At 43.0% G+C, this 15,730-nt stretch overlaps 1 protein-coding gene across 3 annotated transcripts in view; it reads left to right on the forward strand.

The window, feature by feature from the left end:
- magi3a (membrane associated guanylate kinase, WW and PDZ domain containing 3a) overlaps positions 1–15,730 on the forward strand; it is a 255,189-nt gene that overhangs the window by 163,633 nt on the left and 75,826 nt on the right. For all 3 annotated transcript variants that reach the window (XM_029718885.1, XM_029718887.1, XM_029718886.1), the window contains exons 2-3: positions 9,020–9,136; positions 13,899–14,018. In XM_029718885.1, coding sequence (XP_029574745.1) covers positions 9,020–9,136; positions 13,899–14,018 — 237 coding nt within the window. The remainder of the gene's footprint in view (positions 1–9,019; positions 9,137–13,898; positions 14,019–15,730) is intronic.

Below are 15,730 nucleotides of genomic sequence, written 5' to 3' on the forward strand. Positions count from 1 at the left end.
GCATTTCTAACTTGTTTACAATTTCTGCTAGTTAGTTTTTGCTACCATGTGGGTTTTAGCTGAGCCTGCTAACTGAGGAGTGTAGATTCCATTTTTTTATTTTTATTTAACTAGGCAAGTCAGTTAAGAGCAAATTCTAATTTACAATGATGGCCTACCGGGGAACAGTGGGTTAACTGTCCTGTTCAGGGGAAGAACGACAGATTTTTACCTTGTCAGCTCAGTGATTTGATCCAGCAACCTTTCAGTTACTGGCCCAATGCTCTAACCACTAGGCCACCTGCCACCCCATTCTAAAAGATTTATCTTACAAAGGAGTTGTTTAATCTAACTGCTTAACTATTTATCTGTACAGGGAATTGTATTATTTTTTTTTTTACTCATTGTTTTCTAATCTTTACAGGAAAATGCCATCTGATGTGTGGAGACATTTCACTGCAGCTAATGTAGAAGGAAAAGCTGTGTACATTTGCAAATACTGTGCCAAATCTTATGTGAAGAATGCAACAAAGATGCAGAATAATCTGGCCAAGTGCATAAAGATCACTCAGCGCTCACAACAAGAAACGTCTGACAAAAGTCCCTCTACTTCTATTCAAGGTGAAAATGATGAATCAGACACCTTATCGATAGCAACAGCTCATGGTCCTCCTGGAATCAGAAGGTTTTTTGACTCAATGGAGGAACGCTCTTCTCGAGCTGTGTATGCAACTGGATCACCTCTGATGCTCACAGGCAATGTGTATTGGAAGATATTTCTAAATGTTCTTCGCCCAGCATACACCCCTCCAACCAGACATGCTTTATCTACTAATTTGCTGGATGCAGAGTTCAACAGAGTTCAAGTGAAGGTCAAGCAAATCATAGAGAAAGCAGACTGTATTGCAATCATTTCTGATGGGTGGTCGAATGTTCGTGGGCAAGAAATAATTAACTACATCTCCACCCCTCAACCAGTATTCTACAAGAGCACAGACACAAGGGACAACAGACACACTGGTCTCTACATTGCAGATGAGCTGAAGGCAGTCATCAATGACCTTGGACCACAGAAGGTATTTGCACTGGTGACAGACAATGCTGCGAACATGAAGGCTGTTTGGTCTAAAGTGGAGGAGTCCTACCTTCACATCACACCCATTGGCTGTGCTGCTCATGCACTGAATCTGTTCCTCAAGGACATCATGGCACTGAAAACAATGGATACACTCTACAAGAGAGCCAAGGAAATGGTTAGGTATCTGAAGGGTCATCAAGTTATAGCAGCAATCTACCTCACCAAGCAAAGTGAGAAGAATAAGAGCACCACATTGAAGCTTCCCAGCAACACCCATTGGGGTGGTGGTGTTATCATGTTTGACAGTCTCCTGGAGGGGAAGGAGTCTCCAAGAAATGGCCATATCATAGTCTGCCGATATGGACAGCCCCATCAAGAGGATCCTCCCGGATGATGCATTTTGGGAGAGAGTGGTAAGCAGCCTGAAACTCCAGAAACCTATAGAAGTAACCATTGCACGGATTGATGAAGACATTGCCATCCTGTCTGATGTTCAGACTCTGCTTGCAGATGTAAGAGTAAAAGTCTGTACTGCCCTGCCCACTTTGCTGTTGCTCCAAGCAGAGGAAACTGCAGTTCTGAAATACATCAAAAAGCGTGAAGACTTCTGCCCGAAGCCCATACAAGCCGCAGTGTACATGTTGGAACCAAAGTATGCTGGCAAGAGCATCCTGTCTGGTGCAGAGATCAACAAGGCCTATGGTGTCATCACTATCGTGTCTCGCCATTTTGGCCTGGATGAGGGCAAGGTTCTTGGCAGTCTGGCGAAGTACACTCCCAAGCAAGGGCTTTGGGATGGAGGTGCAATATGGCAGTTGTGCCAACATATCTCATCAGCCACCTGGTGGAAGGGACTTTGTGGATCTGAGGCTCTTTCCCCTGTTGCCTCCATCATCCTCCAACTCCCACCAACATCAGCCGCCTCAGAGTGCAACTGGTCCTTGCTTGGGAACACACACACCAAAGCACACAACAGGCTGACCAATATAAGGGATGAAAAATTGATGGCCATCCGGGCAAATTTGAGCCTGACAACGAGCCATCCTCAACAAGGTTGGAAAGTGACAGTGAAGATGAGGCCTCAGAGTCTGATGTTCAAGAGGTGGACATTGAGGAGGTCCAGGGAGAAGACACAGAAGCCCGAGAGGAAGACAACCAAAGTTTAGTTTTTAGACTATCATTTTACAGATGTATGTTGAAAACATTTTTGGGAGATGCGATGGATCATTGCCGATCATTCAATATTCCCTTTCTTTTGTTGTTCAGTGAAATCATCCCATGTGAAGAGTCAACTCATTTAATTAAAGTTCAATTTGTTACTAAATCGTTTTTTTTATTTATATTTGAAGGATTTAATCATTTGCAATTATGTCTACTTATAAGGTAAAAGGTTTATGTTTCTCTCTCCATATGATATGGTAAATATATCCAATGCAAAAAACATCTATATGTAAAATGGTATTAATTCATGAAACTTAATCTCAAGATGACAGACGAACAGGTGGAAACAATTGATTTTCAAAGAGCTCACCGTTTTGGTGGCAGAGCAGAGGGAAGGCCCCGTCTGATCGTAGCTATGCTAAGCCACTATAAAATGAAAATTGCCTTGTTACAACAGGGTAGGGAATTGAAGAACATCCCATTCTCTATTAATGAACAATTTCCTCATGAAATAGTGGAGAGACGATGTGCTCTGTACCCCACTTCCAAAAGGCTACGTGCAGAGAAGCAGAAGTTTGTCTAGTGGTTGTTAAATTATGTAAATAATCAAATGTTCAAGGACTGGAAGATTACAACGTGGCTGTGAGTGTAACTACCTCCTGTTGAAGTAGTCCCCAATACGTATTTGCACCACATTACACAGTACAAATATGGATTAATAGTTTTTTACAAAAACTATTTTTTTTGCATGTACGACTTTGTCTTGTTTTTATTCATGCATTATGGAACCGTGGACTTAAAATAAGGTTGGATTTATGGTAATACAGAATGGGTATAGATAAGATTTTGCAACCATGGAGAGGTAAATACTTGTCTATTTATGGAATAATTACATTGACTTACTTTTGGTCCTATCACAGTTTACTTACTTACTAATGGCATTGCCTACTCCAGATGATTCATTTTTAAAATCATATGAGCAAAAAATATGACATTTTATTTGGAATGCTAAATGTTTAAAAATTGTATTATATTTATTGATGATATTATGCATAGAAATGGAGGAGTTACGTCACATACAGTTGAAGTCGGAAGTTTACATACACTTATGTTGGAGTCATTAAAACTTGTTTTTCAACCACTCCACAAATTTCTTGTTAACAAACTATAGTTTTGGCAAGTCGGTTAGGACATCTACTTTGTGCATGACACAAGTAATTTTTCCAACAATTGTTTAGACAGATTATTTCACTTATAATTCACTGTATCACAATTCCAGTGGGTCAGAAGTGTACATACACTAAGTTGACTGTGCCTTTAAACAGTTGGAAAATTCCAGAAAATGATGTCATGGTTTTAGAAGCTTCTGATAGGCTAACTGACATTTGGAGGTGTACCTGTGGATGTATTTCAAGGCCTACCTTCAAACTCAGTGCCTCTTTGCTTGACATCATGGGAAAATCTAAAAAAATCAGCCAAGACCTCAGAAAAAACATTGTAGACCTCCACAAGTCTTGTTCATCCTTGGGAGCAATTTCCAAACGCCTGAAAGTACCGCGTTCATCTGTACAAACAATAGTACGCAAGTATAAACACCATGGGACCACGCAGCCGTCATACCGCTCAGGAAGGAGACGTGTTCTGTCTCCTAGAGATTAACTTACTTTGGTGCAAAAAGTGCAAATCAATCCCAGATCAACAGCAAAGGACCTTGTGAAGATGCTGGAGGAAACAGGTACAAAAGTATCTATATCCACAGTAAAACGAGTCCAATATTGACATAACCTGAAAGGCTGCTCACCAAGGAAGAAGCCACTGCTCCAAAACCGCCATAAAAAAGCCAGACTACTGTTTGCAACTGCACATGGGGACAAAGATCTTACTTTTTGGAGAAATGTCCTCTGGTCTGATGAAACAAAAATAGAACTCTTTGGCCATAATGACCATCGTTATGTTTGGAGGAAAAAGGGGGAGGCTTGCAAGCCGAAGAACACCATCCCAACTGTGAAGCACAGGGGTGGCAGCATCATGTTGTGGGGGTGCTTTGCTGCAGGAGGGACTGGTGCACTTCACAAAGTAGATGGCATCATGAGATAGGAAAACTATGTGGATATATTGAAGCAACATCTCAAGACATCAGTCAGGAAGTTAAAGCTTGGTCGCAAATGGGTCTTCCAGATGGACAATGACCCCAAGCATACATCCAAAGTTGTGGCAAAATGGCTTATGGACAACAAAGTCAAGGTATTGGAGTGGCCATCACAAAGCCCTGACCTCAATCCAATTGAAAATTTGTGGGCAGAACTGAAAAAGCGTGTGCGAGCAAGGAGGCCTACAAACCTGACTTGGTTACACCAGCTCTGTCAGGAGGAATGGGCCAAAATTCACCCAACTTATTGTGGGAAGCTTGTGGAAGGCTAGTCGAATCATTTGACCCAAGTTAAACAATTTAAAGGCAATGCTACCAAATACTGATTGAGTGTATGTAACTTCTGACCCACTGGGAATGTGATGAAAGAAATAAAAGCTGAAATAAATAATTCTCTTTACTATTATTCTGACATTTCACATTCTTAAAATAAAGTGGTGATCCTAACTGACCTAAGATAGGGAATTGTTACAAGGATTAAATGTCAGGAATTGTGAAAAACTGAGTTTAAATGTATTTGGCTAAAGTGTATGAAACTTCTGACTTCAACTGTATGCAGTTAACGAAAATTTATGGGAATATCTGCTCAATCCAAATTTACAACCAACTGATTGCAGCACTACCACAAAAATGGAGGAGGAAGTGGAAAAGGGAGAAGGTCGGGATTTGATCTCCTGCTGATTTTGTACGTTTGCCCACTTTCAAAGAAATGATCAGTCTATAATTTTAATAGTAGGTTTATTTGAACAGTGAGAGACAGAATAACAACAAAAAAATCCAGAAAAATGCATGTCAAAAATGTTATAAAATGATTTGCATTTTAATGAGGGAAATAAGTATTTGACCCCTCTGCAAAACATGACTTAGCACTTGGTGGCAAAACCCTTGTTGGCAATCACAGAGGTCAGACGTTTCTTGTAGTTGGCCACCAGGTTTGCACACATCTCAGGAGGGATTTTGTCCCACTCCTCTTTGCAGATCTTCTCCAAGTCATTAAGGTTTCGAGGCTGACGTTTGGCAACTCGAACCTTCAGCTCCCTCCACAGATTTTCTATGGGATTAAGGTCTGGAGACTGGCTAGGCCACTCCAGGACCTTAATGTGCTTCTTCTTGAGCCACTCCTTTGTTGCCTTGGCCATGTGTTTTGGGTCATTGTCATGCTGGAATACCCATCCACGACCCATTTTCAATGCCCTGGCTGAGGGAAGGAGGTTCTCACCCAAGATTTCACGGTACATGGCCCCGTCCATCGACCCTTTGATGCGGTGAAGTTGTCCTGTCCCCTTAGCAGAAAAACAACCCCAAAGCATAATGTTTCCACCTCTATGTTTGACGGTGGAGATGGTGTTCTTGGGGTCATAGGCAGCATTCCTCCTCCTCCAAACACGGCGAGTTGAGTTGATGTCAAAGAACTCCATTTTGGTCTCATCTGACCACAACACTTTCACCAGTTGTCCTCTGAATCATTCAGATGTTCATTGGCAAACTTCAGACGGGCATGTATATGTATTCTTGAGCAGGGGGACCTTGCGGGCGCTGCAGGATTTCAGTCCTTCACGGCGTAGTGTGTTACCAATTGTTTTCTTGGTGACTATGGTCCCAGCAGCCTTGAGATCATTGACAAGATCCTCCCGTGTAGTTCTGGGCTGATTCCTCACCGTTCTCATGATCATTGCAACTCCACGAGGTGAGATCTTGCATGGAGCCCCAGGCCGAGGGAGATTGACAGTTCTTTTGTGTTTCTTCCATTTGCGAATAATCGCACCAAATGTTGTCACCTTCTCACCAAGCTGCTTGGCGATGGTCTTGCAGCCCATTCCAGCCTTGTGTAGGTCTACAATCTTGTCCCTGACATCCTTGGAGAGCTCTTTGGTCTTGGCCATGGTGGAGAGTTTGGAATCTGATTGATTGATTGCTTCTGTGGACAGGTGTCTTTTTTACAGGTAACAAGCTGCGGTTAGGAGCACTCCCTTTAAGAGTGTGCTCTTAATCTCAGCTCGTTACCTGTATAAAAGACACCTGGGAGCCAGAAATCTTTCTGATTGAGAGGGGTCAAATACTTATTTCCCTCATTAAAATGCAAATCAATTTATAACATTTTTGACATACGTTTTTCTGGATATTTTTGTTGTTATTCTGTCTCTCACTGTTCAAATAAACCTACCATTAAAAGTATAGACTGATCCTTTCTTTGTCAGTGGGCAAATGTTCAAAATCAGCAGGGGATCAAATACTTTTTCCCCCACTGTATATTAAAGATACATATTGGCTGAAAGGAACTGGCATAAATAGAAAAATATACCAGTTTCATCTGAGGACAAAAATGTTGACAGCTGCGCCATACATATATATTTTTGATGCACCAATTCCATGGCACATGGTTTATGAACTGGTACAAAAAACTACACTTGACTCAGTACTTAGAGTTTTTACATTTAAATTATTATATCAAATTCTTGCCACCAACAGACTGCTGTATATATGGGGCATACAACAATCTCAGCAGACTTTGTTTCGACGAGACCGAATCAATGGATCACTTATTCTGTTATTGGCCCTATGTAGCTTGTTTCTGGTCACAGGTTCAGGAATGGTTAAAAAATCACAACATGCACTTAATATTAAACTTACAAGTAGCAGTGTTGGACAATATGGAAAGCCATAGCCAATCAATAAATAATATAATAATACTTGTATATGATTTAGAAAGATACAAAAATGTTGTAAAACATCACAGCACAATTGAAAATATATGGCACATGGAAACCAAACAACGGGTCGGTCTATGGTGATAGGTGGGATGGGCTGACAGTGACTGAGGATTGGGATTAAAGAGTTTGTTTGGTAATGTATTGTTGTTATATTTAAAAGTACCATGTATGTAAAATGTATATGTAAAATGAATGCATATGTAGCAAAAAAGCTGTAAAAAAAAAATCTATGATATTTGTCCTCCGAAGAAGGGGGTGGTGGAGGGATAAATAAATGGTATATATAAATAAATAAATGTTCTTAATATTCATTTGCATATATTCCCGTTAATTCCCACGGAAAGTTTCCACCTCTGAATACTCCCCGAAATGTGCAACCCTACTCAATACTCAAACTACATTTGCATTTGACATACAAGGCAATGAAGGCATTCACATATTATGCAACTCTCTGAGTAGCTTTCTGCAGATCCTTACAGTTTAAGGGGAATGGTGATGCTGAATGAGAGCACAGAAAAGGTACTCTAATGACAATTTTTATCCAGTTATTGTGTAATGAAGAATTTCCATAGACTATTTTTACAGTGACCGTAATAATCCAAACTATGTATACTATCCTCTGGGCCTCTGGGTGAAAGTTAGGAATAAGGTATATTAGTATGCGTCTGAGTCAACCAGTGGAATGTCACTAATCTGCCATCTCAGTGTGCAGTCCCTTTCATCACCCTGGGGGACGAATCAGACCGCAGGAAAAGCTGCGACTTGTTTTGATTCCATATATTTGTGAGTAAGGTGGGCGATCTCGCCATGACACCCCTCTATGACTGCCGGTATTTCCACTTTATTGAGCTAACCAGCATCCATCAGCAGAGCCTGTTCCTAGACACACACTGTATCATGCTATGAAGGTTGGTATTAAACGTTTTCAATTCCCCAATCAAGATTAATAGTTAAAAGCATGTGCAGGGTGGGCTGCTTAAACATTTAAAATGCGTTATTCTCAACAGATTCCGTTTGCAGATATTTTTCCTCCTTTTGAATAAATGCATCTCTTTGCTCCGACAGTCCTTATGTCCAGTATGTGCATTTCTGGGGAGTACCCACCGTGATTATAAAGCCTGTTACATTCACTGGGCCTTCGTTCATCAGGGTGGACCAAACGAAGGCAAGCACATATCCTGCAGTCAGTGACAGCTGGTTGTGAGTGAGGGGAGAGAAACAGAGAAACAGTGGGTATTGATGCTAACAACACTATAACTGGCGTCCTGTCAAAGCACATCCAACCCACCCTGAGGAAGACGCCTTGCATCTCTCTCTCTCACACACACTTCTAATGAACAAACCGCTGGAGCCTGAGCTGATACTCAGAGAGGGATCCTGTTCACACACCAGGGAATGTTCTCTCCCCCCCCCCGAGGGGATGCCTGAATTCCCCTCATCCTTCAGGGTGAAGAACATCCCCCAAACGTCGTCCATCTGCCTGAACTTCTGTTGCTCCTCCAAGGCAGCAACAGTGCCAGCCATTGAGTTATGTTCTCCTGTTATTCATGTATGCATCTGGATACTTGGTGATTCAAGCCAATTAATATTTCACCTTTGTCTTACATGACAGCTCCTCTACCAACGGAGCCTATAGCCCCCCCCCCCCCGACCCCCCGAACAACAATGCTGTCACACAGCCCAGAAATGTCTAAACTGTCCTCCTACACACACTCTCGCTGGGGGCATGCTTTCCATCACAGTCACCGGTACCTGTCAGATAGTTTTGAAAGTGATGATGGATCTTTCTCATTTACACACTGGTGGTTATGCGTTTAGAGTTCCCGACTGTTTAAGAATGTTTGAGGATGGTATAAATTACGTTTCGTGAATGTCCTGTGTGTGGTGTGTGTTCCCTTCGACATTGTACTGTGCTGACCCAGATGTTTCTCCTCTCCACAGGCAAGGTTCTGAATACAGACCTGCGTCACTACCTCAGCCTACAGTTCCAGAAAGGTTCGCTGGACCACAAGCTCCAGCAGGTGATCAGGGACAACCTGTACCTGCGCACCATTCCCTGTGAGTAGTAACGCCCCGGGCTTCCCCTCTGTTCTTCTCAGAGTTTCCTGTCTACTCCACATGTGCCTGCTCGTTAACGGCTGTTCCATGTGAGTAGGACACCTTTAGATCTCAAGACTGACGGTCACTAGCACTTCAGTAGCCAAGCGATCCTATTTGGCCCTGCCATCAGATAGAAATGCCCCCTTCACAGGGGTCCATTAATCAGCAGAGCAGTTTGCTTTTCCCAAAAGGCATGCTACTTCTCCCATGAGGACACAGTGCTTGGCATTTGTTGGAACCATCCTCCTCAGAACCCTCCGATTGTGTCTGGATTGATGAAGTAAGAGAGTGATTAGAGGAAGAGTGACTTGTCAATCACACTCCTTCACTTCCACCGTTCCATCTCTCTGTCCCTCATTCTTTTTCTCTCCTCTTGGCGCTGTGTGTTTAATCATGGATTCTTCTTCTCTCCTAAATGGGGGCATTCTATGCCACATCTCTGAGGTCAACAAAGCAGCCGTCAAACCTTCACTATAAAGGCCATCAACTTCACACACATAACTACTCTTTGATAGATGAGTTAGGAGATCTCTCACTCCATTTTCAAATACTAATATGTATGTAGGCCTTGGAAGTTAATCTCTAGAATATAATATGCATGTAATTATGTTTAATTAATTTATATTTCCATAGTAACCTAATTCCTTCTAAGTACTTAAAGAGTGGTGCCAACTCTATGCTTCATCCACCCACTATGAATGACTCCCCTGTGTTTGAGCGTGTGTCTCTGGCCCTTTAAAACAAGGACTCCCCTTAATGACTCCCCTGTGTTTGAGCGTGTGTCTCTGGCCCTTTAAAACAAGGACTCCCCTTAATGACTCCCCTGTGTTTGAGCGTGTGTCTCTGGCCCTTTAAAACAATGACTCCCCTTAATGACTCCCCTGTGTTTGAGCGTGTGTCTCTGGGCCTTTAAAACAAGGACTCCCCTTAATGACTCCCCTGTGTTTGAGCGTGTGTCTCTGGCCCTTTAAAACAAGGACTCCCCTGTGTTTGAGCATGTGTCTCTGGCCCTTTAAAACAATGACTCCCCTGTGTTTGAGCGTGTGTCTCTGGCCCTTTAAAACAAGGACTCCCCTGTGTTTGAGCGTGTGTCTCTGGCCCTTTAAAACAAGGACTCCCCTGTGTTTGAGCGTGTTTCTCTGGGCCTTTAAAACACAGGGATAAATAAGTGGTGTGGAAAAGCTTTTTATTTTTATACCCTAGTGGTTTTTAAATGAACAAAAGGGCAAATTGGCGGGATTCAAAGTGCAAAGTGCAGATTTTCTACGATACTCTGCCGAATTACATGGCAATTACTCCCCATTTCACAATTTATTAATGCTACAGGACACATTTATATAATCTTTGAGTCACTATTTTAATTAGCATATAAAGCGGTTTTAATTTGTGACTTTGTTATGAGGGACAGCCACCCATCCTCTCCTGAACGGCAGGTTTTTTCATGTGGAAATATAATGCTGATGAATAATTGGGAATAACAGGCAACTAAATAAATTGCTGATGTTCGTTTTCACTAGATGGATACAGTATAACTATATTTATATTTAGTGTCTGTTTCATGAGTTAATGCATTGTTAATGTTCTCAGTATATAAATCATTAGGGGCTATATAGACGACTGCAGACATTAATGGTAAATACTGTTTTGTGAAAAAATTGATAAAAAAGCCATACAAATTCTGAGGGGAAAATGTACTACGGTAAGTAAGTACGCCAGGCTCTAATGCAGCTCATATTGAATTACTATGGCTTTACAGTCATACATTGTATCATTTCAAGCATTGACCCTAGTCTAAGCCTAGTTAGTCTCTAGTGCATGGCTGTTTGTTTCTGCCTCCTCCTCATCAGTGCTAGGGGTTATATTTTGACTGGTGGTGCAGGTCAGCATATGACCCATGTCGCCACTGGTTAGCCATTGATGTTTGTGTGACTGTGATTGGCGTTTCACAGTGCAGGGAGCCGCTGCTTATCCTCTGCTGTGTGACTGCAACCTTCCACAATGCATGGAGCCCGAATGGTCTCGGAGTCTCTCCCTGGGATCCAGAATGGCTGCTTGGCCCCGCTCTGCCTCTCCTGATCGCAGCCGTCTGAATGGCAGCTCAGAGAGAGGAGCGTGACTTCTCCCCAGTCCCCTCCTGAACACACGGGCAGAGACCTCATTAAAGGTCACTGACGAGAAAGAAGGGAAGAGAAAGGACAGAAAAGGAAGGAAGGAGAGGAAGGAGAGTCAGTGCCAGGGGCCCAAATCACCACATAATCCTTGAAGCTTGGCTGAACCCTCTGCCTCCTCTTCTCCTCTGGGCAGTAATATCCGTAGTGGCACCGCAGTAAGCTCTGAGGCTCACTGGGAGATAACAAAGAGAGAAGGATGACAAAACTGTATAAGAAAAAGTGCCCCAGGTATTCAATCCAAAGAATAGTTTTCTCTTAAGAAGATTTAAGTATCTTCCATTAAACTTTTTCTAAGCCTGTGAAACAAGACACCATAACCATAATCATAGATAGCTTTTCCGTTAATAGTGAATATCTACTCTGAGTGGACAAACCATTAGGAACACCATCCTAATATTGAGTTGCCCCCCCCATTTGCCCTCAGAACAGCCTCAATTCGTTGGGGCATGGACTCTACAAGGTATTGAAAGTGTTCCGCAGGGATGTTGGCCCATTTTGACTCCAACACTTCCTACAGATGTATCAAGTTGGCTGGATGTCCTTTGGGTGCCAGACCATTCTTGATACACACAGCAAACTGTAAACCATGAAAAACCCAACTGTGAGGCAGTTCTTGATACACTCAAACCGGTGCGCCTGGCACCTACTACCATACCCTGTTCAAGGGCACTTAAATCTTTTGTCTTGCCCATTCAGCATCTGAATGGCACACACACATTCTTGGAATAGGAGTTGTCTATTGGAAGCCAGACACGACAGGGTCAGGACAGGGTCAGGTCTCAATGTGAATATGTGTAATAGCCTTCCAGTGGTGTGTATTACATTTGATCCTGGTCTTCCTGTAAGCAGCTTAAGCAGCTGGCTGTGTTTCACGGTGGGGACGCTTCCCTGTGTAAACTGATACACTCATTGTTTTTTTTTCTGGGACTGTGTGTGTGTGTGTGTGTGTGTGTGTGTCTTTCTCTCTCTCTGTCTCTCTCTCTGTCTCTCTCTCTGTCTCTCTCTCTGTCTCTCTCTCTGTCTCTCTCTCTCTGTCTCTGTCTCTCTCTGTCTCTCTCTCTCTCTCTCTCTCTCTGTCTCTCTCTCTCTCTGTCTCTCTGTCTCTCTGTCTCTCTGTCTCTCTGTCTCTCTCTCTCTCTCTGTCTCTCTCTTTGTCTCTCTGTCTATCTGTCTCTGTGTTCCACTGTCTGGGCTGTTCCACAACAATACGCTACCTAATGCAGAAAAGTGCCAATTCATCTTCACTACATCCACTCCAAATAACCTAATACCTTTTAATGATGTTTGCGTTTTTGTCCTGCTGTTCAGTATTGTTTTGGTTCGATAGTTTCATTTCTTCAAAGGTGACATTTTTGAGAACATTAACAAAGGATGGAAGTCAGTTCAAGTGTTGTTTTCTCGTGCTGTTTTTTTTGTCTGGTGTCTACTTCAAATGACCCGTTCTTGATTATCCTCTCTCCTCTACCTCAAAAGACAGACTGAATCCTTGATTCTTCCCCTCTGGTGAGTCAGATTGTTACATGAGAAAGACTGAGCCATGTAACTCTCAAGCACGACTGTCAACATCTCAGTACACTAAATTGTAGGAATAGTGGTTGAAGCCTATCGCAAAATCTGTTCTGAAACCAGTTTTCCAAGTGCAAACACAAGAATACAGTATTCCGTTTTTCCAATGTTTCTCTGTTCAAAGATTCTCATATTACTGTCTTTGTTACTCCTTTGGTCTCTGATTAGACCTCTGATAGAATACAATAGTCTACTTTATCAGATGAACAGGATGGAGGGAGGGAATATGGAGGAAAGGAGGGAGGGAGATAGAGGGAGGTTCAGGAGAGATGGTATTAAAGGATTCCATTTGGGCTCCTGTCAGGTTGCAGTTCACTCGAGGTAAACACCCAATTATATCTGAGCCATGTACCCTGATGTGTAAAATGTTTCCAATATATTTATACTTGTTTCAATGTATTTCGGATGAGGGGAAACACTTGTTTAAAGGACCAGCTTGTTGGAGTCAACTGCAGTACAAAGACAGTTACAGCAGATTATATTTTAATGACTGCTCCATGCTTGGTTTATACTGGCATGTAGTGTACAGTGCTGCACTTTCCAGATCGAAAACCAGAATTTTACGTAATTTAGGGTGAAGAATAGAGATGAAGGATGGAGAAAGAAAGAACAGGAAGAGAAATAAAAAAGGTCTGGAATGTTTTTCAACTGTTGCTTTTATATAGTTTGTTATTGTCGAAACAGAAAAGGGGAAAAACCATCTTCTCAGCTCTGGAGATGAACATACCTCAGAACTCCTTGAAACAACCCATCTTCTACCGTTGTGTCACCCCAAACAAAAGTCAGTTTCAGTGTTCTTTTTCATATCCCCCTCCCACTTTCATAATGGATTCCATTCTGCCCTCATTAGAATAATCTATTCATAGCTTAGTTGAAAATGGTTTCTATCCTTCTTCTGTGTATACATAGCCTGATCGGCATCTCGACTCTGCCCCAAACTGTCTGTTTTCCTCACTCTGTGTCTGTTGTGTTGTCTCTGGCAGGTACCACGCGGCCGCCCAGAGAGGGGGAGGTTCCTGGAGTGGACTATAACTTCATCAGTGTGGGGGAGTTCCGCGTTCTGGAGGAGAGTGGCCTGCTGCTGGAGAGTGGAACATACGACGGTTGGTCTGAGGGTCTGGGGGAAGTGTATGGGAGGTGGACATTACAACACCACCCAGTAACACTATTCCCCACGACTTATGCATTGTTTGTTTACTCATGTATAGTACCTGCTGAGCTGTCACTGTCATCCAGGTCATCAGATAAACTCCATATGAAGATGGCATTCATGCATTGTAGATGTGAAAGGAAGTAGGTCTAGCTTCCCAAAAGTTTCTTCCGGAGCAACATAGCATAGTCCCACTTAGCAATCAAAGTAGGTTGATGATTTCTCAGAAGCCAGCGGTCAGCATTGTGACAGAGAACCCTGGAGGCTTGGACCCTCATAGCCAGTCATATCCAGACTGCACCAGTACGCAGGATAAATGATACGTCCTCATAGGGAGGCCATATAGCAGGCTGATCTACATATGGCTGCTTCAGCTCTGTCTTGGGATGTTACTTATTAATGTAGGTCCTTCTGACCTCCGAGGAATCTCCACTGGACAACTGAGGCATAGACACACACACACACCCGCACATGTGCACACGCAAACACATTTTCTCTTGCTCTTTCTCTCTCTCTCTCTCTCTCTCTCTCTCTCTCTCTCTCTCGCTCTCTCTCGCTCGCTCTCTCTCTCTCGCTCTCTCTCGCTCTCTCTCTCTCTCTCTCTCTCTCTCTCTCTCTCGCTCTCTCGCTCTCTCTCTCTCTCTCTCTCTCTCTCTCTCTCTCTCTCTCTCTCTCTCTCTCTCTCTCTCTCTCTCTCTCTCTCTCTCTCTCTCTCTCTCTCTCTCTCTCTCTCTCTCTCTCTCTCTCTCTCTCTCTCTCTCATATGCTCATGAGATTGAGTTTTTGTTCACAAGGGAATGTGTAACATTTTGTCAATGATCTCCCTGTGAGTCAATCTGTGACTTAGAGCCTGGTTTATTACCGGCAGCCCCATTCCTTTGGTCTGAGAGGAAGTCTATGCCAGGCTGGATCTATGTGTGGATGGTTTCCTTTTCACATCAACCAAGCCGCCAGTGGGACTGATCTCTGGAGAGACAGGCAGGGCCTGATTACCTGTGGCTGTGATCTGTCAGGGAGTGACTAGGTCCAAGGTTACAGCTCTATGTTAACCATTCTCTGTCTGTATTACTGACTCTGGCCTTGACCTTTGGCCCTTGGTTGAAAGGAGGTTTGTGGTCAATGTTTTGGATGGACACAGGTCTTTCACCCTCCCTCCCTCCCTCCCAGGCAGAGTAGCTAACTCAAACTCAGGGAGGAAAGTGCCAACAAAGGTTAGAGCTGTTTTATTTCTCAATAGGCACAGAGAGGCTGATAGGCCTTTCTTGCAGTTGAGAGCTGTGCCTTGACTCCAGAGCAGGGTACGTGAGAGTCTATACATCAGGGTTCATAACTTGTCTTCCTCCTCTCTCTCTACCACTCAGTAAAGACACCAGCCACAGGCCAGCCAGGACAACATTAATTATAGAAGAGAGAATTGGCCAGAAAAGAAAGCACTGATAGAAAAAATACTGAGATAAGAAATAATGGGTTTGTTTATGGAAGCTGTAGGCCTGACTCAGTGAGGTACTGATAGAGGAGCTGTGCCTGTGATGCTTCTGTATTGTAGAGAGCACAGAGCAGCAGCTTATAGAGCGCGTCTTATTACAGAATAACTATCTTCAAAGTAATGACTCGGAACGTCGGCTTGTGAAATAAAAGCTTCTTTTAGTAATACTACTTGTTCAC

This window comes from Salmo trutta, chromosome 28 (genome assembly GCF_901001165.1).
Source record: "Salmo trutta chromosome 28, fSalTru1.1, whole genome shotgun sequence".
NCBI lineage: Eukaryota > Metazoa > Chordata > Actinopteri > Salmoniformes > Salmonidae > Salmo > Salmo trutta.